Source organism: Leiobunum rupestre, chromosome 5 (assembly GCF_980474605.1).
Source record: "Leiobunum rupestre chromosome 5, qqLeiRupe1.1.hap1, whole genome shotgun sequence".
NCBI lineage: Eukaryota > Metazoa > Arthropoda > Arachnida > Opiliones > Sclerosomatidae > Leiobunum > Leiobunum rupestre.
Window position 1 is genome coordinate 17960647 of NC_143388.1, and position 24100 is coordinate 17984746.

At 35.4% G+C, this 24100-nt stretch overlaps 1 protein-coding gene across 1 annotated transcript; it reads left to right on the forward strand.

Annotated features, from left to right (window-relative positions):
• The first annotated feature begins 22419 nt into the window (after nucleotides 1-22419).
• Nucleotides 22420-23067, forward strand: LOC149943692 (uncharacterized). The gene has a single exon (XM_090176146.1). The coding sequence runs from the start codon at nucleotides 22420-22422 to the stop codon at nucleotides 23065-23067; it is 648 nt and encodes a 215-aa protein (XP_090032272.1).
• Nucleotides 23068-24100: the final 1033 nt, after the last annotated feature.

The window sequence follows — 24100 nt, forward strand, 5'->3', positions numbered from 1 at the left end:
ATTCAAATTCTGCAGGGTCGGTCGACATTGCCCGGAGTAGTGGCGTACTCCTGTAATCCCAAGCGTCTGGGCGGCAGAGTTTGTGGATGGCCGTGTGAGGACGACCACCAATACCCAAACGGGTGGTCCTGATACTTCCGCCGCGGGTGTCCAAACCCTTGTCCTCACGTATCCCCCCGTTGGCGTGGCCGTTACACATATCTCACCCTAATTAATCAGTTATTGTGTGCTGGTGTCTAAGGCCTTGGGTCGACACCGATGTGTGAATGTAAAAAAAAGAAGGTCGGTCGACATTTAGACAAATAAATAGTATAGGCCTATAAACGCGAATTTCAGATAGATTTAAGAGAATTGACAAGTAAGCTTGTCGAAATGATGGCTTCGAAAACAACAAACTAGAAGTTCTATAACTTTGTGGGGAATCAAATTTGGTTCGGTAAAAATGCGGTACTTTGGCCGATAGGCCTTCTTGACGAAAAATTAATAATTACGACTAGCACCTGTGAAATATTGTAAGCCTAAAGCGTCGGATAATAGAAATATGAAGTCATTCTTAATTCACTGGTGACTAGTTAGAGCTAAAACTTTAAAATAAGTAAATAACCATGCAGCATTGTTCGAAAAATAAAGCCTGGTTTTCACTTATTTTAGGCGTAAAAATTCTGTGTCGACGGAAAACGTTTTTCTCGTTTCCGCTCTGGGTCGGCGGTAAAGCAGCTATTTTTTACGGTAGATTTTTTTGTGATAAAATCGCCAAAATCTCTACGAAATCCCGAAATCCCGTACAAAATAATGGCAAGTATCCGACCCCTCAACTAATACTGCTTCATAACAAATAAAAAAAGTTTTTTTATACAGGGCCCTTTGATATCATGCATGGGGCCCAAATGTTGTCGTTACGCTACTGTCACAGCCCGATATAAAACATTCACCCTATATAATTAAATTGATAGCTGGTATCGGTAATTCAACTAACATTAAGTTAGTTCGATACTTTAAATTGGTGGCAATAAGGAAGAATCAACGGGGCATAGCTCATGTAAGGGGGCAATTGCCTTATTTACTACGCCACTGGTTTTAGTCTTTAAAAAGGTAAGATGGAAAACCTTAAAAGGGTGAAAATTACGCCATTCTTTTTACAATGATTTTACACAAAAATTTGAAAGGTAATTTAAAAACATCGAATCGCGTAAAACAATAAAAACACTTTTAAGAACCTTAAGGTTTCCTAAAATATCTCTGTGAAAAGGTATTTCAAAATACCTTCACACAAAGGCATAATTTAGTACTTCAGAAGGGTCGCAACCCGAAATTCTTATTTTTGTTTCTAAAAAGCCACCTTTTTTAACAGTGTAGCCCCTTTTGGCACACACAATCCCGTAGATCACATTTAGTTATTAATTCTGGTCATTCTTAAGTATCACACTTATTTGCTACTTCTGGTCCTAATATGTTGGAATGTTTTGAATTTTTTAGCGTCACACGTATTTATAATTTCTGGTCATACTTTGTAATGATAAGTATAACACTAATTGGTTATTTGTAATAAGTGTCTAACCTATTTTTACTCCTGGTCATACGTTGTACAGCGTACAATCATTACAACGCGGGAGACTCTCGGGAGAGAGAGATAAATTATTCACCAAGAGACCCTCATACACTTTACCCCCCCCCCCCCCCGGTTGCTTTCATGAGGGGGGAATAATAACCGCGTTAATTTTAAAAGTTTAAAAATGCTTACGCCCGAAATTTTAAAGTTTGCAAATGTTAAGAAATATTTCGTGGATAGTAGATGTAATTAATTAAGAAATATAACTAGGCTCTAGGGATGCAACGGATAACCGGAACTGATACTTAGGGCCCGTTGCATAAGTCATTCTGAAAAACCTATCCGATTGGCTAGCGATCGCAGATCGGCTAGATCGTTTGGCGGATTCCCTAAAAACGCGTTGCAAAAGTCGCGGATGTGTGATCTAGCCAAACGAGATCCTAGCAAACTCGTCTACTTTTATTTTTTACAGCGCGCATTGTTTAACGAATCAGAAGATGCTATTTACGCGGGGAAATAGTACGTTTTTAAGCAGACGGCAATTCCCCAATTTTAAATGTGATTGTTTGGTTCTATTTTAAATATAACTTTAAAAGTTTAAAGTTAAAAGTAAAATTAAAATTACAAAACGTTATTCGCGTTTCAGTATATACTTTTGCATCGATTAATTATACTGATAATGAAACTGAAATTGAAGAAAACTGCAAAGTTATGGGCACACTTGTTAACTTCTGTGGTAATTTATAAAACGTAAAATACCCAATAAAAGCGTCACTTCAATGTTTTCCTGGTTTAAATCGTAAAAACGTCATATTTAAATAAAGATAATTACGGTAAATTACTGCAAAATGGCAAACCCAGGGCCGTCGTTTAAGGATTTTTTAGGAGGGGGAAAAACGCTGTTGTCCGGGGGCAAAAACGCGTTAAATTTAATATTTTTCAATATTTAATCGAAATAGTTATTAGCATCAATTAAACCGTATATTTCTAATGTAGCTAATTGCAAATTTCTTCATGAACTCTTTTGGGTCAAAAAATTCAGATGAAGTCCCTGGGAAAACGCCTTTCCTAAAATGACGGTTATCTTGGCATTGTCAATACCATAGAAATCTCATAGGTAACTAGAATGCTGCAGCCTACGGCCGAACTTGTCGCCAGCTCGTTTTGAATCTTCAGCCAATGAGAGGCCGTAGAGTGGTTCGGCCAAGGAGGATAATAATCCTCTTTGGTTCCGCTAGTATCGCGGGATTCGCGGGAGCTAGTTGACGTCATTCTCTCTGGTGACATAAAATTCTTGGCAGAACCACTCTTTGACCTCTGATTGGTTGAGATCTGGCTATCGTCTACCACGGCGTTTGGTCCATTTGCCAGTTACACGGCAGCATTCTAGTTACCTATGAGATTTCTATGGTCAATACACGCGTGCGAAAGATCTCAGACAATACATATTATCAATAAGCAATAATATACGCAACAAATACCCTTCTCTTATTCTAAGCTATCGAGATTATTAAGAAAAAAGACATACCTGAGCTGCAGAATGCAACGGTGGCCGTCCGCACAATACGCCATGCTCAAGATCTGGCCACAATTTAATAAATACGGGTTTCGGAAGAAGATAATTTTGTAAAAATTCCTTCTCAGACAGCTCTAATGGTTTTGGACGTTCATGCCGTCCTCTTTCGCGCCTGAAATCAGGTTCTGCAGCTTCATTACCGCGATTATTCAATTTATTTAAATCAAGCAACGCGATAAATTCAGCCATTTTTTCCCGCTCTAGCCGATCGGCGGCTGCGTTGGAGAAGTCGCCAATCGGCTAGGAATAATTCTCGCTAGCCAAATGGAAACTATACTTTTGCAACGCGTTTTTCGGCTCGGATCGCCAACTGGCTAGACACGCCCCATTTAGCTAGAATCGGGACGTAGAATCCAGGCCGAACGAACTTTTGCAACGGGCCCTAAGTTGTCTATCGTTCTAATTAAAAAATTTATGATTGACTAGGTACCTAATAAATTTGAATTTGGATTTGACTTCTAGGAACCGCAACCAAAACCGATACTATCAAAATTTGATAGTATCCGGAACTGCAACCGATATTTGTAAAAAAATTATAACCGAGACCGGATCCGAAACCAAGTTTTGTATTATGATAAACTGTTCTTTAACGGTTCTATAACTTTTTACCACCAAGTTGAAAATTTACCGAGGAACCAGGTACATTTAAGACCCAGAATCAAACCGGAACCGATAATATCAAATTTTAGTAACCTCTACCGGGACCACGACCACGACCGATAAATTAAAAATTTAAAAACCGTAACCGTAACCGGAACCGATAAAGCGAAAATTTAAGAACTGGAACCAGAACCGAGATAATCCAAAAAAAGTGGAACCGTTGCATCCCTACTAGACTCTTCAGGTGGGTTATTATCTGTGTACACTTATCTTATGATTTGGAATTTGCCGGGGTGAGGTTAAGCCCTTTACCGACGTTGAGGGATTTGGTATTCTTCACTTACGGTCCAATAACAATATTTTCATTTAAAGTTTATAAATCCAAATTAATATTGGCCAATTTTGGAATTGAATTAATAAACATTATTTCTAAAGTTGAATTAGTAAATCGTAATTTTGCAATGCCATTTTGCCTATAAGAAGTTTTGAGATTTTTAAAAGGTACTACCAAGAGAAATTGCCTAAATCACGTAGCACTTTGCAATAGGCCTTTTTATAATATAACACGAACAAATACATGTATAAAAGCGTTTTATCTTAGAGCGCGCGCGTTGGAACCGTTCTAGTTACCGCACTGAACAGTACGATGAATCTAACGTAATCACACGACCTCTCTTTTTTATAAAAAATCCACGAAATTAATGCTACTCTCAAGTGGAGGATAAAGATTTAAACCAAATTGGCATTCCGGGAAATCATTAAATTTTTTCTGTATTTTGAACATGTTGTTTGCGAAAAACAAAATTTAAATTTAATTTTTCTAACCTTGGTCACAAGAAATGCAAGGTTACCTGTGCCATTTTTAGCACTAAATACTTTCCATAGTCCCCGATATCGTCGGCTACTTCGATGGTAACTCTTAGAGAAACGTGTGGTATTGAACCAAATTTACTGTGTAGTCAATTAGTCAAGAAACTGATTAACTTATCATTAAAGTAAAGTGATTTTACAGGAAGGCATTTATCAAGCACTTTGCTTTAGAGAGTACGAACTTTCTCTGAAAGTTTTTATGAAATTCGAATCGTTTTTCATCCTTTATTCTTATCTTACAAAACGCGGCTCATTTCAATTGTTTGACGCCAACTGGGTCTTTGGGTATTAGCCTGCTGATTAAGATAATTATACTTGAATTAACTTCGGTTGAGTTAGGTCAAGTGAATTTTTGATTACGTTTAGATTATGTTAAGGTTAGGTTGCTCTAACAGGGAATTTTACTCATAGAGTTTCAACATTTTGCGAGCAACCATATGAAGTAGGGTAAAAATTAATACATATTCGCGAATTGTTGCGGAATTTCATTATTTAACGTAAGAGTCCACTTTCAAACAGAAGATTAAGAATAACGTATTTTGAAACAGCTGTTGAAGTTGCTTAAAAAAAATTTGAAAATATTTTAAAACGGCTTTTTCAACATTCGTGGTTTAATAAATAGATTTATTGACTGTGTTTAGATGGAAGCTAAAAATAGAGCTAAATATTGACCATTTGAAATATCGGCATTTTTGATAGCGTTTTTAAATTAAATAAAATCATCAAATTGGGTAGCTAAATCCCTAAATTTAAAAAATCATCTCGAATAATCTTTTAATAAAGTAATCTATCTAAGAGTCGCCTTCGTGAGATATCTTTTGCCGATTTTGCAAATCTATTCGCTATTTCGAAACTCAAAACCACTACAGAGATACTTAAACAGACGGCGCAGACAACAAAAATTTTCGACATTTCATTTTCGTCAAATTTTTGCTCTTCATAAAGTTCGTTTTCGTTACAAGTTATGCATCCTTGGAATAATTTAAAATGATGCCTAGTGATTTCCTGGTCGCATATACTCATCGATCCGACGTATCTTATTCTGAAAAGGAATGCTTTTTTCAAACAACGATTTAAAAGAGGACTTAAAATTAAATATACTTTTTCAAAATTTTGCTTAACTTAAATTAATGTTTTCAGCCAAATAAGGGATGGCGTTTTGTAGTAGTTTAAAAGAAAACAAGATGATCAAAGACACGATAAAATTCCCGATGAAAATATCATTTTTTGCATGTTATAAAAGTTGCTGTATCTACACACCTTGACGACGTTTACCCCTCATATTTTTTGCATTGTACTCTACACAAAATTCTCCACGAGATATTTCTACAATTACTAGCATCCACTTGCGCTCTTTTACAAAAAAGCCATTTTAAAATGCCATATTTTGATGAAATTTGAACCTTTATATTCAATTTTCAGCGGTTGTATTTATTATAGACTTACCAAACTTTCAAGTAACGTCTATGACCACCCGAAACATAAATTGCGCTAATAATCCTGAAAAATTCCGTAAAGAAAACGTTTGGCTTTCTGGTGTCACTTAGAAAAAAATGATAAATATTTTCAGATTTAATGTTTTGTTACATTTTATCGGTATTTAATTTTGGCCGCAAAAAGTCGATTTGAAAACACTGTGCATTGGTACTTGCGCCTACTCCAAAACATGGTTAGCCCGACTTGACTCTAAGCCTACTTACAGGGGCTAGTAATCACACTTTGAAGCTCTCTGGCGCTCTTTTAACTCATCGTAGGAAAATGGGAAAAAAACTGGCCTTCTTCTCAACTCACCACCTACAACTCCTTAAAATTTTTGCATAACCTTTTCAAACACCTTGTATATCTGAATCCATTTTTATTAAAAAAAGCCAAAATAAAAATAAATCCATAAATGTAAATAAACCGCACCCCCTACTATCCTTAAGTAATCTCTCTTTTATATTAAAATACTTTTTCAAATGTATATAAACTCTGTGATGTTGTAAATCGGGTTCACTCTTGTTACTCGTACCATGAAAGTTAACGAAACCCGGGTCGAGTTTTTTACTATACAAACTAAAAAAAACGCTTGTGCACAGGACCAATAAATTGTCTTTAATTTTTATTTTAATGGGCTTTGGGTTTTGGACTCAAGTCTGACGGTGGCTTTTACGGCGTGTTCTTCGGGTCTTAATGAGTCAAAAGCTATCTTTGAACATGCTGGGTCCTAAAGGTTTACCCCCATTTCGCCCAAAATAGTTCTCCCAATTCCAATTTCTCCCAATCCCATTTCTCCCAATTCCCATTTCTCCCAATCCCATTTCTCCCAATTCCCATTTCTCCCAATCCCATTTGTCCCAATCCTATTTGTCCCAATCCTATTTGTCCCAATCCTATTTGTCCCAATCCCATTTGTCCCAAAATAGTTATCCCAAATCCCATTTGTCCCAAAATAGTTATCCCAAATCCCATTTGTCCCAAAATTACACTTGGTATAAACATGAATATAAGTTTCATTTTAATATGCAAGTACATCAAATTTTGCCCATTTCATTTTACATCGAATCCCCATTTTATCGCTTCGAGGAATTCTTCTGGGGTTTTGGATCCTAACCTAACCTAACCTAACGCCAAGTCGATTCACATATTCACAAAACGGTAAACTTACTTTGTTCACCGATTCCAAATAATGATTGGGAGAAAGGGGAATCCAGATTTTTTTGGAATATTGATCGTTGGGAGAAATGGGAATCAATTTTTTTGGGTAACTTGATCGTTGGGAAAAATGGGAATACATATTTTTGGGTTCGGAGAAATGGAATTGGGACAAATGGGACACCATGTTTTTGGGAGAACTGATAACTTTGGGAGAAGGTAAAATTGGGTTAAATGGGAACATACCGTCCAAAAATGCTTCTTTTCAGAGTCTTAGGCCCACAAAAACGAAGCTCCAAAACAATGAAATATCCAGTAATGTGAAGTTCAGTATTCTGCTTCGAACCCAATGGTTTAAATTTATAATTTGTTTGTTTCTTAACGGTTAAGCGATAAACACAATAGCAAATGCCAAAAGTGCACTATTGAACTAGCGGGAGTGTGCTAGACTCTACAAGGATTTTATAAATGTCAAGTTCCAAGTTTAATAGACACTGTTAAACACAGTCAGAAATTTTGGAAATAAGCAAGTTGTACGAGGCGATTGCCAATTTTAAGTATTTTACCCGATTGATGCTGGGATAGTTCTTCTAATTTCAGAAAGCGCGCAAGAGTTAAATATGAATGTTAACTCGCAAATCTTATGGCTTTTAGTAATTTTATTAATTTTGGCAACTAGCTTTTAGAATAATTGTATTTCATTTTTCTGGGCATTTTATTACCTAAAAACAAGTCTGATTTTTTTAAATTTGCTTAATTACCTTAACCTACGAAAAATTAAATATTTATTCTATTTGTAAAATTTAAAATAATTTGAACCAAACCTACGTCAGATAACGAAACAAGGTGATTTATAGAAAAAGTATTTGACTTTCGATTTCTCACTGCAACAGAGATTACTAAGTTACTAGAAAATCAGAAATTTACTAGAAACCATCCAATTTCGTTTACTTCAAAATTCAATAATTTTTGGTAGATTTAAGCTTACAGCTGATTTAGAGCCTCAAGCGTCGATTTCGAAAAATTCCCTTCCATATTTAAAGTAAAGACAACCATCTCAGTCCTCAAATCGTTAGTGGCACGATAAAATAAAGGTCGTTCTTTGTAGAAATGATCACAGTGCTCGTGAATCTCGTCGAGCCGATCAGATGCTCCGACATCGACCGCTTTTCCTCGCGACGTTTCCATTATTCTTTCCGGAAGATTCAATGATAATTCTGTAATCGATCTTATTTTTTTTCCAAATTCTCCTTGAAGGCTCTAAGTTCAAATTAATTAAAAAGATTAAGAATAAAAAATATGTAGAATCCTCTTGGATTAAAATTTGTACTATTGCAATTTGGATAATTCAGTTTTAAAATTTTTAAAAGTTAATTTAAGCTCACTTTTCTTAATTTACATTAAAATTCAATAAATAAATAAAGCGCATCCTAGTAAATAATAACATTACGTCATAAGTATTGCTACTGAATTTGGTTTACCAACAAAGGTTAAATAGCTTTTTAGATATTATAGAAATCTTAAAATATGAATATTTCTTACCAAACTTTTTTGTATACTCACCTGAAAATAATGCTGGATCGTAAATGAATAAGCATGAAAAATTTTGAGATTTTCAAAAACCAGAACGTCACTTAAGCTGTTTATAATGAAGGTTCCGGGTGATAACACTTGTGAAGTTATTTGCGTAATTACCACAATATTTAGCACAAAAATCGATGAAACCCACAAATTTAGAAGATGTAATGATATTTTTCGATGTATACTCGGTGTGAAACCTACCAAATTTAAAAATGATAAAACAGGGTCGACTGGCAACGTGGGCAGAGTGGCAAAATCTGACGAGTGGCTCCTATCAAATTGCGCTTTAAATGCATGGCCGTTGTATATCTCAATTTTAAAAACTGAATTACACTACTATGACCAATTTTTATATTCGGTAATTCAAACTTACTTTGATTGAGTAGTACAGCGGTATAGGTCCAGGCTACAGACCAGAAAATTGCTCTTCGGAACGAATTAGAATTTTCAGCCATGAACGTAAGTGTGGTACAAATCATTACAATGCTTAATATCAGCAGATAAAACTAAATGGAAAATTTTAAAATGTTTTTTGTCTTTATTAATGAATGAATTTAATTTAATTAATTTTAATAATAACATGGTTACTTAATTGTAGGCGCACTGTGCAATTTAAAACCCTAGGATCATCGTGAAACTTACTTTAAGTAAATTTTATAAACGCACTTACTAATTTTTACATTTGGTTTACATAAAAAACCGAGGGGCTAACCACTCTCTGAAAATCTGTACACCGATTACCAATGAGTACAGCCTTTGGTAGTGCTAAATCTGTACTCATTTACGTAATCATTTTAGTGCAGTCAAAGTTACAGGCTTGTACACCGATTACGGGGAGTGGTTAGCCCCTCGTAAAAAACCTCCTGGATTGAAATTTCTCGAGCTATGCAAAATTAATTAACTCTAAATTAAAAAATATATAGCAATAACTATATTTCACCAATTAAAAGTGATATTCAAGCTTTTTAATTAATTTAAAATATAATATAATAGCATATAGTATAAGTACCGCTTTAAAATATTGCAGCACTTTTTTGAATAGGCTGGCGGCAAACAAATCTTGAGCATGGAAGGTTCCTTATTAGTTGATTCCGAAAAGGACATTTCACAAAATTTCGTATGAAGTCAAATAAATGATAGAACCTTTGCAATATTTACAAATAATTTTTAAAATATCTCTTAAATAACTGTGATGGAGCCTTCTGTCCATTATGCAAATTAAAATATCCACAAACATAATGACTGCAGCTGGCAATATTTGCGTTATCCATTTAACGTGCATAAATTATAATTGAAAACGTCTGTAGGACATCGATTCGATATTAAAGGAGAAGCCACAAGCTTTTCCAAAAGCTGAGCATGGCCCCAATTATTAATAATAGTAAGCTATGTTTATAACCTGGATTTCATCAGGCCTGAGACCCTTTTAACAGCGTTGCGCTGGGGAATTTAAATCGCGTGGGAGGGCTATGGTTGGCCCGGTCAACGATAACCATTAGCATCCTTACACTAACTATTCCTTAAAACCCGTGCCGGCTTTTTAAGCAAAGCGGAAACGTAAGAACTCGAATGAAAAACTTTTTTACAGACAGGGAAAGAACTTGAAAACTCGACGCAGGATGAGTTGTTTTTTACTTAGTGCTGCAAGCTGATTATTATTTTTATTATTATTATCCTCTTGCTGTGAGGCGTAAGTGCTAACAACTTCGATGATAAACTTATATTTAACTAACAAACACGTAAAACATATATAATTTAGCTATTTCTCTTTTGCTGTCAATCTAAATCTCTATTAGACCTTTCTTAACGAAAGTATATCTTAATATCGTATGGCACTGGGTTTCTTATCTGACATCATTTAACTTTCATATTTCATTTCATCTCCGCTAAGTCCTTTAATAACCTTAATTACTTTTAACTCTCAAATTAAAATAGTTGTCTTGATGAAAGTATATCACGACACTAAAAAACCAGTCCGATATAATCAATTACACCTTGGAGATCAGGTATTGGTTAAGATCAATCGTACTCACAAAATGTCACCATATTTTGATCCGAATCCATACACAGTAACTGCTATCTTTGGGTCGATGGTTACCGCCGTAAGTTATGACCACTCAATTACTCGTAATTCATCGTTTTACAAACCCATTACACCCAAATCTACCTTCCCTTTGGTGGATGATACAAAAGGTCACGATGCGTAAGCCAGCATCCAACTTAAGGCGGACGCACATATACGGTCGCGAGCGAGTTTCTCGCGAAATATTCGCGCACAATTCGCTCGGTTTCGCGCGAAAACCATACACACGTGGCTTCGTCCGTCGCGTGCGCTAAACAGAAATCTGGATTCATATATTTCATACCGAACAAATTCATTTCTACACCAATGGAATTCCATGAGTTCGCTTTTGACATCTTGATGGTAGAATAATTTATGATTTATGTTATATAGACGTTTTCTAGTAATTTAAGTTATTTTTACATTTTCTATTAATTTAATTTCTTTTTACATTTTCTATTAATTTAATTTATATGTACATTTTCTATTAATTTAATTTATTTTTACATTTTCTATTAATTTAATTTCTTTTTACATTTGTTTTCGATAAAAACCGACATAACCACTACACGTGCTTAGCTCCAAACAACCATGAAACAACGAAAGAAAAGATTGCATCATGAACGCGACCATTCTATTGGCTAGCTCGGGTGAGACGAGCGAGGGTCGCGCGTGAAAATAGAAAGAAATCCTATTCCCGGCGACGCTTCGCATGTTCGCTGGCGAGACCGATATTTTTCCACGGCGCATGCGTTCGCGCGACATTTGCGAGCGAAACTCGCTCGCGACCGTATGTGTGCATCCGCCTTAACTCCTCCAGAATCGACAAACCGAAGCGAAACACCCTCTACATCCGTAACCACGCCCAACAACTTTCCAAGCGGTCGTCTTTCGACTCATCAACCTGGACGATATAACCTTCGACAACACCACATAGTTCCTAAACGACTACTTACCGAAATGTGATTTTGTGTAAGACCCGAAACTAGATCATTCTTGTTTTCAAAAGAAAGGGGAGATTTAAAGATCTGTATCTATAATCTATACTGTTTGTGTAATCTGTACTATTGTTTTTTTTAAATTTTACCGCTATAATTTGTATGTCTCGGAAATCTCGCGACATCTACCGAAGATAAGATCAGAGAGAAACATGTGAGATATATCATCAGACAATGAAGACGGCATCGTTTTGTACGAGTCATGTAACTAAAGAATAAAAGTGTTTAATATATTATTACTAGATGCGTTTAGTACTTAATAATCAGTTCAATAAACACTACAACACTCTTGAGCTTGTTCTTTTGCTTGTTTTTTTCTCATATTCCTTAACAGCTTCTGCAACCCCAATTTCATATAAAACCATAAGTTTAAAAATAAATCCTGTAGGAACATTTGAACGATGAATTTCTGTTTATTAAGTGGGGTGGCGGAGTGGTTAGCACTTTCACCTTGCAGCAAGAGGAGCCGGGTTCGATCCCAGCTTGTGGCACTGGGTGAAAACTCGGAACAACTCCTTCTGCGTTGAGATAGCAGATCTCTTCCCACTGGTTTAAGGGGTTTTCCCCCGATATCCGCGGGTTCCCCTTCCATTAAAACTTGTTGAGGTTAACGGTAATAGTTAGTGTAGGGAGCTGTTGGCTCGCGTGGCTTGCAGGGCTTTCCACCACCTTCCTAAGCATTGTAACCCGGCCACCTGAATTAAAACGCTTTAAAAGTCGCTCGATGACTTAGGCCTAAGGTGGTGCCTTGCGTGATTAGCATATCTGATTGTTGTTTTTTTGTTATAGAAAGGTACATTTTAACAAATATATTTCCTAATTCATTATATTTCCTTCCTTTTACACACTCCCTAGTTTTACCATAACTTAACTGTTCTACTTTTATAAATTCCGTAAGGTATGATACTCATATTAGCATAAGAGGTTGTAGTTTATAAGCCACCATGACTTCTCTTATTACTTTATCTTGTCTATATATATTATGCTCCTTAGACATGGTCTCAATCATAAATAATGGTGTAGCAATCGAAAAAAAAAACAATATTGTAGCTGTTTCTTAATAGTTTGAAGGGAACTTTTCGCTGTTTGTTAATGTTAAACAGTCACTTGGAAAATACGCTTTTTAAGAAATGGATTAAAAAACAGAGATAATAATTTTTTTTCCGACTGATTTGAATTTTATTGGTGGATGGAAAAAATCTCCTTTATATTCAACATTTAAGCACCATTTCATTTAGTTAGAAGGTATTGTGAAGTAACTAATATAAGATACCAGAAACTTAAATTTGCTTAAATAATATAAATATAACAACACATATAATAATGACGAATTGACGATTACTGATTGTCGTCCAAAGTTGAGTTGAGGGGAAAACAGGAAATGGATCGGAGATTCGACACCGTCACGTCACGATTTCGTGGCGGAAGTTAAAAGCCCTAATACACCCCCAGGCGGAAACGGCTCCAGCTTGCTATTCGTCTCATATATTTTCTTTGATAAAAGCGAGTAAGCCTTAAATGGACGAAATGCTTTTTTCGAGCAAACGTTGAAAGAAATTTCAGAGAATTATAAAACACAAAGGTCTTTTTACTTTCGATTTATCCGGGAAGCGATTGAAAATATTTGAAAGTTAAGTTGAGACGGATATGTACCTCGGATATTAGAGAAGTAATATGAATCGTTTATGGATTAAAAAAAAAGTTCGAGGGTCATCGTAGTGCCTCTTCCGCTTTCTTGTATGCATGGAGTGAATTTTTAAACCCATATCAATTTGAAGTGGCGGAAAGGTTCCTAAATTTAAATGAAGCGCAGTGAGTAAATATTGTCAACTGGTTGGAAGTAAGCTACTGGACGAATGTTCACGATTAAACAAAAGATAAGGAATATACTGTTGATGTACCGTGATTTTCATGCTGTTAAGAATACCTTCTTTATTACGATTTTGTGTTATATTTATGGTGGTTCAGTAGATATTTGAAACCATTTTACTATAGTTTTTGAAAATTGCTTTCGCGCGTCTCACTGCACCAGAAAAACTTTGCAATTGTAGAAATATTGAACCAGCTTATCAAAAATGTTTTGACGGATATTTTAGGGCTACAACCGGACAAACGAAAAAGAGAAATTTGATTAGACTCAAGGCATTGGCACCCCGAAAAAGAATTTGAGCGCCCCCGAGTTTTGGCGGCTGTGTACGGGCCTGGGTTTCGGGTTGGTTGAGACATGACTAAAATTGGACACTTTAAACTAAAAAAAAACCTCCCGCCTGAAGCAGACGATGCAGACGATTTTCAAAAGTAATTTCCTTTAGCTCTAACCTTTGACTTAGTCGGGCAAAAAAATTTTTGCTTCTCAGATTTTAAGTTATCAAGATGGATGAACTTGAATCAGGTATAGTGATTATCTACTTTGATATTAGTTAAAAAGTTTAAGGAATGTAGCTCTTACTAGTTAACGAAATAAGGTTTAGTGGGTTTACTTCATGCAAAATTTATCTAAATATATGCTCAATAAATAAAATGAACCCTATTCTATTCAATAATGTAGTAAACATTTTGCAAGGACCTTTAAATTATAATATTTTTAGAAATTTAAATACACCACTCTTGTGGCTAACTTTGGACACTTAAAACGCATTACATAACAATAATTAAAAAATGTATAAAGTGATTTTAAGTTTGCAAAGTATGAATTTTTTAAGAAATATTAGGAGGAGGAAGTTAGTCGGTTATACAAATTGAAGCCAGAGTAGGCTTTTATAATCTATGAGTTTGTTTTCATATGTAGGCCAGTGATTAGGTCAACAAATCTAAATCGAGGAAGGTATATTTGAACCCATACTACTCCATTAGGCCAGGGACGTACCTTTGGGGGGGGGGGGGCAGGGGGAGGCTCCCCCCCAAAGTTTTGTAGAGTTGGCAAATCGAGGTGGACTTGGCAAAATGAAAATTATGAAACATGTTAGTTAGTTAAAAAAAACTCCTAAATCGATAGTAAACAAATCATTTAGAATTTCCCAGCAATTTACTTCCCTAAAGTCATTAACTATATTTGAGATTTCTATGTAGTTGCTTCTCCTTATGTATAACTTACTAGACCTGATTTCTACGCTAGGCAGCTAGTGTGTCGGAACTTTAGTTCAGCCTTGTGGTAAAAGCTTTTTAAATAGTCATTTTTCCTACAGCACCTTATAAAATTGAAAGGCAGATAGACGCGTGATAGGGAATATCGGTTGTTCGTTATTATTTCAGTGTTCATTTTCTACGTTAAATTTGGCAATCTGTATAAAATTTATAAAAATAGTTTTAATTTCTATAGGAGATGTTACAGTTTTTTTTACTTCGGGTAAATTAGGTAAGTCGTGAATATTATAGTGATATTCTTTAGGAAAGTCAAAATTTCACAAGCCAATATCATGGATGAAGTATGTACGGTATGGTTATTAGGATCGGCAACTTTATAGGAAATTTGACAGACTAAAATTTTTCGCTGCGACGACACGCCACCTGTTCGTCAGTTAGGGTACTATGAAATCAATTATTTTTTTATCATTTTCCCGCTGGCTAGGAATTTTAAAAATGGACGGCGCTAGGAAGTTAAAATGGTTATTTCAGAAATTAGCTGCTTATTTTAACTTATATCTTCTCATAGAACCATTTACGGTAAATTACTATCATTATTAAATAATGTTTGTGTTTTTTTTTCACTAAAACAACAGGCCTATGCGACTTTATAAAATAATGTGCCAAAGGTGAGTGGAGAATTCTGCAGAAAAATCATGTAGTAAAAAAATACAACATATTCAGATAAATTATATTTATGAAAATAAAATGTTTACAACTAAAATCTTCGTTGATGAAATCTTTACAAATGTAGAACTTTTGACAGTTTACGATTTCTCCTTTCATCTCTGTCATTAGGTATATTAGTAGCTCTGCAATTTCTCTTGGCAGCTTTTTCTTCACTAAGTTCTTCATTATGAACTGTAAGCATTCGACGTATTTTACATTTTAAAAATAACTGTCGGGCTTTGGTTTGTATTTCTTGGCACATAGAATTTGGAAAAGGAATTTCGCTTATTTTATGATCTAGTTTCGTCAGCAGGTTAATTTTGTGCATAGTGAGACCAAAGAACTGATCGAAATACACATCAAACTTCATAATTGCTTCAGCAAATTAACGAGTTGGCATTTTCAACTTCCCACATTCTTTCTCAGGATCATTAACATAAGATCTTAATACGATGAGCATTTCATTATCACTGTCTATTTTGGTACTTTCTTTCAACATTGCTGTCGCACAGTTTTTACAATTTGAATGAATTTCAAGCATTTTTTTTCCTGTGTATCCAGCGACATTAGTTAAAACATTTTTACGGGCAAGTTCTAGGTAGTTAATCGATGTAGGTGGTTGAACATGACTTATATGTTCACAGAAGTCTATTTCTTTATCTAGTACAACACTTTCATTTAAATGAGTGCCGATAAGTTCAGTTAACTTCACTATATATGTCTCTTCAACATCCTTACAGTTGGATGAGTCTGATTTTGAAAAAAGTGATGAACACATTAGCTTGCGGAATGTAAAACGGAACTGTTGACAAGTCGGATTATCGTTGCTGCCACTCAAAGACCTAGCTTTGGAGAAAAAATTTTCGAGGACATCTTGGTTAAGATTAGAAGTCATGATATATTTCAACTGCTCATTTTCTAAAAGATCTGTACTTAATTCCAATAAACATGATATTGCAGTCCTCCAACCCTTCAAACATGGTGGTTCTCGTTTACATTCTAAAACTTCAATTTTTTTAAACCAAGCTTTCTTCTCCTTTAAAAATTCAATACTCGGACAGTTCTTCACTAGAGGTTTCCTCGAGTCCTTATCTGTTTTGAGATTACTTGAGTTAAATATGTCGAAAATGTTGTCTATTTCCTTCAAAAAATTAGCAGTAGCTAGGTATTCTTGGTCCATCTTCTTCATCATGGTATACATATAAATACCCATGCCAACTGAATGACTAAATATGTGACACGCACGTTTGACAGACAGTTTTTGGAAATTGTTTGGATTAATGTCTTTAGGTGTTAATTTTGGTGCCATGCGAAATGATTCAACTGTGTCAAAGCCATAAAATTTTTCAATATGATCCCACGACACTGTTTCTCCAGCTACCTCAAAGTCATATTTTAATAACATATTACGAAGCGATTTAAGAAGGTGTGGTGGATCTGGCATGAAAAATATTTTTTGATTTTTGAATATGGCATATGGTTAGTCTTCGTTGATGTTAAGTCTTCTAAATAATGCCTGATTGTTTGAACCTTGATCACAAATTACCACTTTAACTAAAAATCCAATGTCAATTAAAATTTCCACCGTTTCGATTAGAATATTATGAAGAATATTTTGATTCATTGAGTTCCGGACGAAGTAATATAACAACGGTTGTTTCCAATAATGGGTCAAACTGGATAGCATAAAAACTGCGGCATGGTTGGCATATTCGGATGTTCTTGATTGGCCTAAGTCTTCAAAGCCATTAATTTTGTCAGATTTTGCATCATATTGTAGACATTCCTTTAATGCCATTTCATCTACAGTAAGTACTGTTAGCTTCTCTTGTTCTGACATATTTTTCACTCTTAACTTCAGCAAATCAATAAGTTCAGATGAAAATCCAGTTTTACATCGGACGTTTTCCAGCCAGGAGTTTAGTGTTCGAGGAGCCGGTAGATGAAACATTTTCCTTAACTGTTTATATGCTTTTGGTCCTTGGAAATGCAGCGCCAGGCACATTTGTTTTTCGAAATTCGTAAATCTTCTGCCTTTCGCAGCTTTATTATTCAGCCTTAACTGCATTTCAAGGAAGAGCTTCCCCTTGGCTGGCAAGTTTGAAAAATAAGTCTCAATTGGATTAAATTTTTGAAGTTCTCGATTTAGTTTATCCACTTTCCTCGTGAGAGTTTGATTCTTATTGTATTGAACCTTCAGTAAGCGTTTAGCTTTTAATATTTTTCTCTCATAAAAGTCGCGAGTATTTTGTGTGTTATTAATATCAGTACAAGCATCTTCTTTGTTAGTTTCCGAGAGCTCTTCAGGTATTTCAATATTTTCAACATATGGTTCAAGATTTTCTTCTGGTTCATCAATTTGACTGTATTCGTCTGCGTAGTCATTTGGCTCATCTTCAAATAGAGCTATTGCAGGAGGTTTTTTGAAAAGTGACGGTACAGCATTTTTCACCAACAGATTCCTATAAGGAAAATTAATATAATGAATGATTGACTTTCCCAAATCATTATTAAAACTCACCTTTTAAGAAAACAATGTGGTTCAAAATAATCAGGGCACAAAGAAATGGAAGATGATTTGTGTAATTCCACTTCACGTCCAAACAAATCCATCCTCCCACAATTCTCAATCCATTTTCTGCACCTATAAAGTGACATAGGCTTAGTGGTTTGAGTGGAATAAAACGCGTAGAAAATTATTTAGTCGTGAAATTATTAAGAATTACCTTAAATGATCTTTAGGGAAATGGAAAAAAGGCATTTCTGGCGTTTTAGTCCGCGAATTGTGGCATAAAAACGCCGCGCACTTGCGAAAACCGCTTTTTTTTCGCTAGAACCGTCCATCTTTCTTTCCTTGAGAAAACGATAAAAAAAATTCTTCCTAGCACCCTAACTGGCGGGCAGGTGGCGTGAAATTCTACTCTGCTATTTCTAACATTAACTCTCCTATCCTAATAACCATACCATACCGTACATACTTCATCCATGCCAATATTCCTAAAGTAGCGTTGGGTAAAGATAACGTGTGATCATATGGTGTGATACAGTGTCGGTTGTTCTTACGTTAATATTTCAGTAATAAGTGTTTGAATTTCTTATGTTATATTTGTGTATGAATAATTCCAGTTATTCAAAGCAGTTCAGTTAAACAACAACTAGTATTCGTCAGGATGAAATATATCTATTTTTTACTACAGCGGGATACACGACGAGAAAATAGTAAGCGGGTTTGATGGGATTTTTAAATTGCTGTAACATCGTTCAATCTCTGTTTTCTTCTTCGTGTATCTCACTTTATATATAAAGAGAGTACGCAAATGCTTCACTCAATATAACTAGACGCCGAGCCGTTTTCGCCATTGAATTGGGAATAGTACCGCTAGAATGACATAGGCGCGTTCGGTAGTCCTGGTTTCGCGAAACAAATTCTGAAATTTCCAGTCGGCGCACTCAGCCATCAACTCTATCATAATACGGGTGGCGCCATCTATAACTTCCAAAGTACATTAGTACCATTAATTCAATTGTATAGTATATAATCATTGATTTTAAATCTATTTAAAGTCATGGCGTTATAATTACAAAATTTAAAATAATAAAGAGTCGAGATACTTCATGAAATAATGCCTGATTGTTTGAACCTTGATCACAAATTACCACTTTAACTACAAATCCAATGTCAATTAAAATTTCCACCGTTTCGATTAGAATATTATGAAGAATATTTTGATTCATTGAGTTCCGGACGAAGTAATATAACAACGGTTGTTTCCAATAATGGGTCAAACTGGATAGCATAAAAACTGCGGCATGGTTGGCATATTCGGATGTTCTTGATTGGCCTAAGTCTTCAAAGCCATTAATTTTGTCAGATTTTGCATCATATTGTAGACATTCCTTTAATGCCATTTCATCTACAGTAAGTACTGTTAGCTTCTCTTGTTCTGACATATTTTTCACTCTTAACTTCAGCAAATCAATAAGTTCAGATGAAAATCCAGTTTTACATCGGACGTTTTCCAGCCAGGAGTTTAGTGTTCGAGGAGCCGGTAGATGAAACATTTTCCTTAACTGTTTATATGCTTTTGGTCCTTGGAAATGCAGCGCCAGGCACATTTGTTTTTCGAAATTCGTAAATCTTCTGCCTTTCGCAGCTTTATTATTCAGCCTTAACTGCATTTCAAGGAAGAGCTTCCCCTTGGCTGGCAAGTTTGAAAAATAAGTCTCAATTGGATTAAATTTTTGAAGTTCTCGATTTAGTTTATCCACTTTCCTCGTGAGAGTTTGATTCTTATTGTATTGAACCTTCAGTAAGCGTTTAGCTTTTAATATTTTTCTCTCATAAAAGTCGCGAGTATTTTGTGTGTTATTAATATCAGTACAAGCATCTTCTTTGTTAGTTTCCGAGAGCTCTTCAGGTATTTCAATATTTTCAACATATGGTTCAAGATTTTCTTCTGGTTCATCAATTTGACTGTATTCGTCTGCGTAGTCATTTGGCTCATCTTCAAATAGAGCTATTGCAGGAGGTTTTTTGAAAAGTGACGGTACAGCATTTTTCACCAACAGATTCCTATAAGGAAAATTAATATAATGAATGATTGACTTTCCCAAATCATTATTAAAACTCACCTTTTAAGAAAACAATGTGGTTCAAAATAATCAGGGCACAAAGAAATGGAAGATGATTTGTGTAATTCCACTTCACGTCCAAACAAATCCATCCTCCCACAATTCTCAATCCATTTTCTGCACCTATAAAGTGACATAGGCTTAGTGGTTTGAGTGGAATAAAACGCGTAGAAAATTATTTAGTCGTGAAATTATTAAGAATTACCTTAAATGATCTTTAGGGAAATGGAAAAAAGGCATTTCTGGCGTTTTAGTCCGCGAATTGTGGCATAAAAACGCCGCGCACTTGCGAAAACCGCTTTTTTTTCGCTAGAACCGTCCATCTTTCTTTCCTTGAGAAAACGATAAAAAAAATTCTTCCTAGCACCCTAACTGGCGGGCAGGTGGCGTGAAATTCTACTCTGCTATTTCTAACATTAACTCTCCTATCCTAATAACCATACCATACCGTACATACTTCATCCATGCCAATATTCCTAAAGTAGCGTTGGGTAAAGATAACGTGTGATCATATGGTGTGATACAGTGTCGGTTGTTCTTACGTTAATATTTCAGTAATAAGTGTTTGAATTTCTTATGTTATATTTGTGTATGAATAATTCCAGTTATTCAAAGCAGTTCAGTTAAACAACAACTAGTATTCGTCAGGATGAAATATATCTATTTTTTACTACAGCGGGATACACGACGAGAAAATAGTAAGCGGGTTTGATGGGATTTTTAAATTGCTGTAACATCGTTCAATCTCTGTTTTCTTCTTCGTGTATCTCACTTTATATATAAAGAGAGTACGCAAATGCTTCACTCAATATAACTAGACGCCGAGCCGTTTTCGCCATTGAATTGGGAATAGTACCGCTAGAATGACATAGGCGCGTTCGGTAGTCCTGGTTTCGCGAAACAAATTCTGAAATTTCCAGTCGGCGCACTCAGCCATCAACTCTATCATAATACGGGTGGCGCCATCTATAACTTCCAAAGTACATTAGTACCATTAATTCAATTGTATAGTATATAATCATTGATTTTAAATCTATTTAAAGTCATGGCGTTATAATTACAAAATTTAAAATAATAAAGAGTCGAGATACTTCATGAAGTATCTCGACTCTTTATTATTTTAAATTTTGTATAGTATATAGTTCCCGCCGCTAACAGCGGATGTCGCCACCGATTATAATTTAATGAAACATTTAAATTGAAATCTACCGTAGCAATCCAAACTTAGACGACTTGACAAACTTTGGTTTTCACTTGGCAAATTTCACTTACCTCCCCCCCAAACGTACACTCTTCGGTACGCCCCTGCATTAGGCCAGAATATAGGGTTTTTACAGTAAACAGGTACTTATGGTTCAATATTTTTACAAGATGTCCCTTAAAATTGGTGTTTTTGACCATTTTTGGTCTATTTCGCAATGGAAAGTTAAGAGAAAAACTGGTTAGGATTTTTTTTCACAAATATTTGGAAGAGAAAGTCATTTGGTTGTAGAAATTGAAGTCAGAGTAGGCTTTTATTCTCTAGTTTTAGGGAAGTGAAGGTTTTCATATTTCATATTGGGAGTAGCGGAGTTGCACGCAGTTGGTTTTCTTATGTTGGCAAGTGATTTGGTCAACAAATCTAAATCGAGGAAGGTATATTTGAACCCATACTACTCCATTTGGTCAGAAAACAGGTCTTATGGTTAAATATTTTTACAAGTTGTCCCTTAAAATTGGTGTTTTTGGCCTTTTTATGGTCTATTTTGCAATGGAAAGATAAGAGCAAAACTGGTGATTACTGAATTGGGTCCATTTCGAAAGAATATATTCTATATAACGATCTATTTAAAAATATAATAACTAAAGTGTTTTACTTTCAGAAAATATGGGTAGTATAGTTGATACTAATAAAAAAATTATAATTTTTTTTTTTAATGATGTTTAAAAAAATTTAACATCGTTGTATCCTGTCTGCGTAGCGGCTCAAAAGTCACCCAGTGACTTAGCCCATAATATTTGCTGTATAAATTTAAAACTCTAATCAAATTAATTATTATTATTATTATTATTATTATTATGAGTCAGTATAACCAAAAACAAGAGAAATTATCGAAAGTGGTCCGACAAAAATCTGCGCTTAGCCATGGAAGCTGTGAATGCAAAGATGTCTTTGAGACAGGTGGCCAAGCTTTATTCAATACCAAGACAAACGCTTCATAACAAAATACGTGGAAAATCGGAAGTGTTCGCAAAAATTGGAAAACCAACAGTATTAACACAAGACGAAGAAAATGATTTAGATACCTGGGCAGTTAAAAGGTCTAAAATCTTTTATGGACTAACGAAATGGCAGATTGCTGAAAAGGTTTACCAACTTATAACTATGGAAAATAGGCCTTCACCGTTCAAAGAAAATAGACCTGGAAAGGATTGGTGGATCGGTTTCTTAAATAGACATCCTGAAGTAAAACTTCGAACACCTGAACCATTGCAGTTAGCATGTAAGCCAGAAACGATTAACGAGTGGTTTGATGGGTTTTTTGACTTCATTTCACGTTTGGAAATGTTATACAACTGTGGTTCTCGAATTTGGAATTGCGACGAATCTGGCTTCGCGCTATGTCCAAAAACTGGAAAGGTTTTGGCATCCAAAATGCAGAGAAATGTCTTACAAATTACAGGAAATTCTAAATCACAAATCACAGTTCTTTGTGCTGTGCAATCAAATTCCTCCCTACTATGTCTACAGTGGTACAAGAATGACTTTCTACCCATTGGAAAATGGAACTGAAGGCTCCCGCTTTGCGCTATCGAAATCAGGTTGGATGAACACAGAAATTTTTTGATTGGATTGCCAACCATTTCATAAATTCCATTCCGCCAACGCGTCCTGTGATTCTTCTAATGGATGGGCATAAAAGCCATATTGACCTTGAAATCAGCAAACTATGCGAATAGAATAGAATTGAGCATATATTGCAACCCCTGGAAGTTTCTGTGTTCAAATCGGTTAAGAATAACTGGAAAGTGGTTGTACAGCAATACCTAACTAAACATCCTGGTATGGTGATAGACAATAAAAATTTCGCTGAAGTTTTTAATCATTGCTGGAAATTGTCTTTGGCACCTTCGACAATTATCAACGGATTTAAAAGTAGTGGAATATACCCAGTCAATAGAAATAGACCAATCCAAACTCCAGCCCTCTTTGTTATTCGACGAGGAAGAACCTTTAAGCACTAAAATGTAAGCAAAGCAAATGTAAGCACTACCGAAACGGCGGCGAAGATTAGAACAGCTTCGAAATGCCTTGAATCTAGATTCGGTACAGAAAAATTTAGTGAGTACAAAGTAATGTTTGAAGAAGGATACGATTTGCCCGACGCCATGTTCGATGCGTGGAAGTTGCTGCATGAGCTTCGTACCACCGACGTTAAAAACAATGTTGGTCAAAATGGAATAGTCTCTTCTGAAGAAGAAAATATCAATTCAGAAAACAGATCACATAATTCAAGATTCAACGAAAATACAATGCCTATTCCAACTGACATGGCTAGTGTTCAGCGATATCTTTTAGGTACAAGATACAATTGTGGGTAAAAGATACTACCTTTTTTCAGGCGAACACAGATAAATAAAAAACTCTTACACATACCTTTTTTTCCGTATCTGTTTGCAAAGAATGTATCTTATATATCTAAATTATTGCCCTTATTGTGGGCCAGCATAAATCCATCAAGGGGGTGGCCGAAGTCTTGACCCGGAACCCCCCTGGTCTATGCCACTTGCCCGCACTTAGCGATATGTTTTGGGATCCCTCAGTT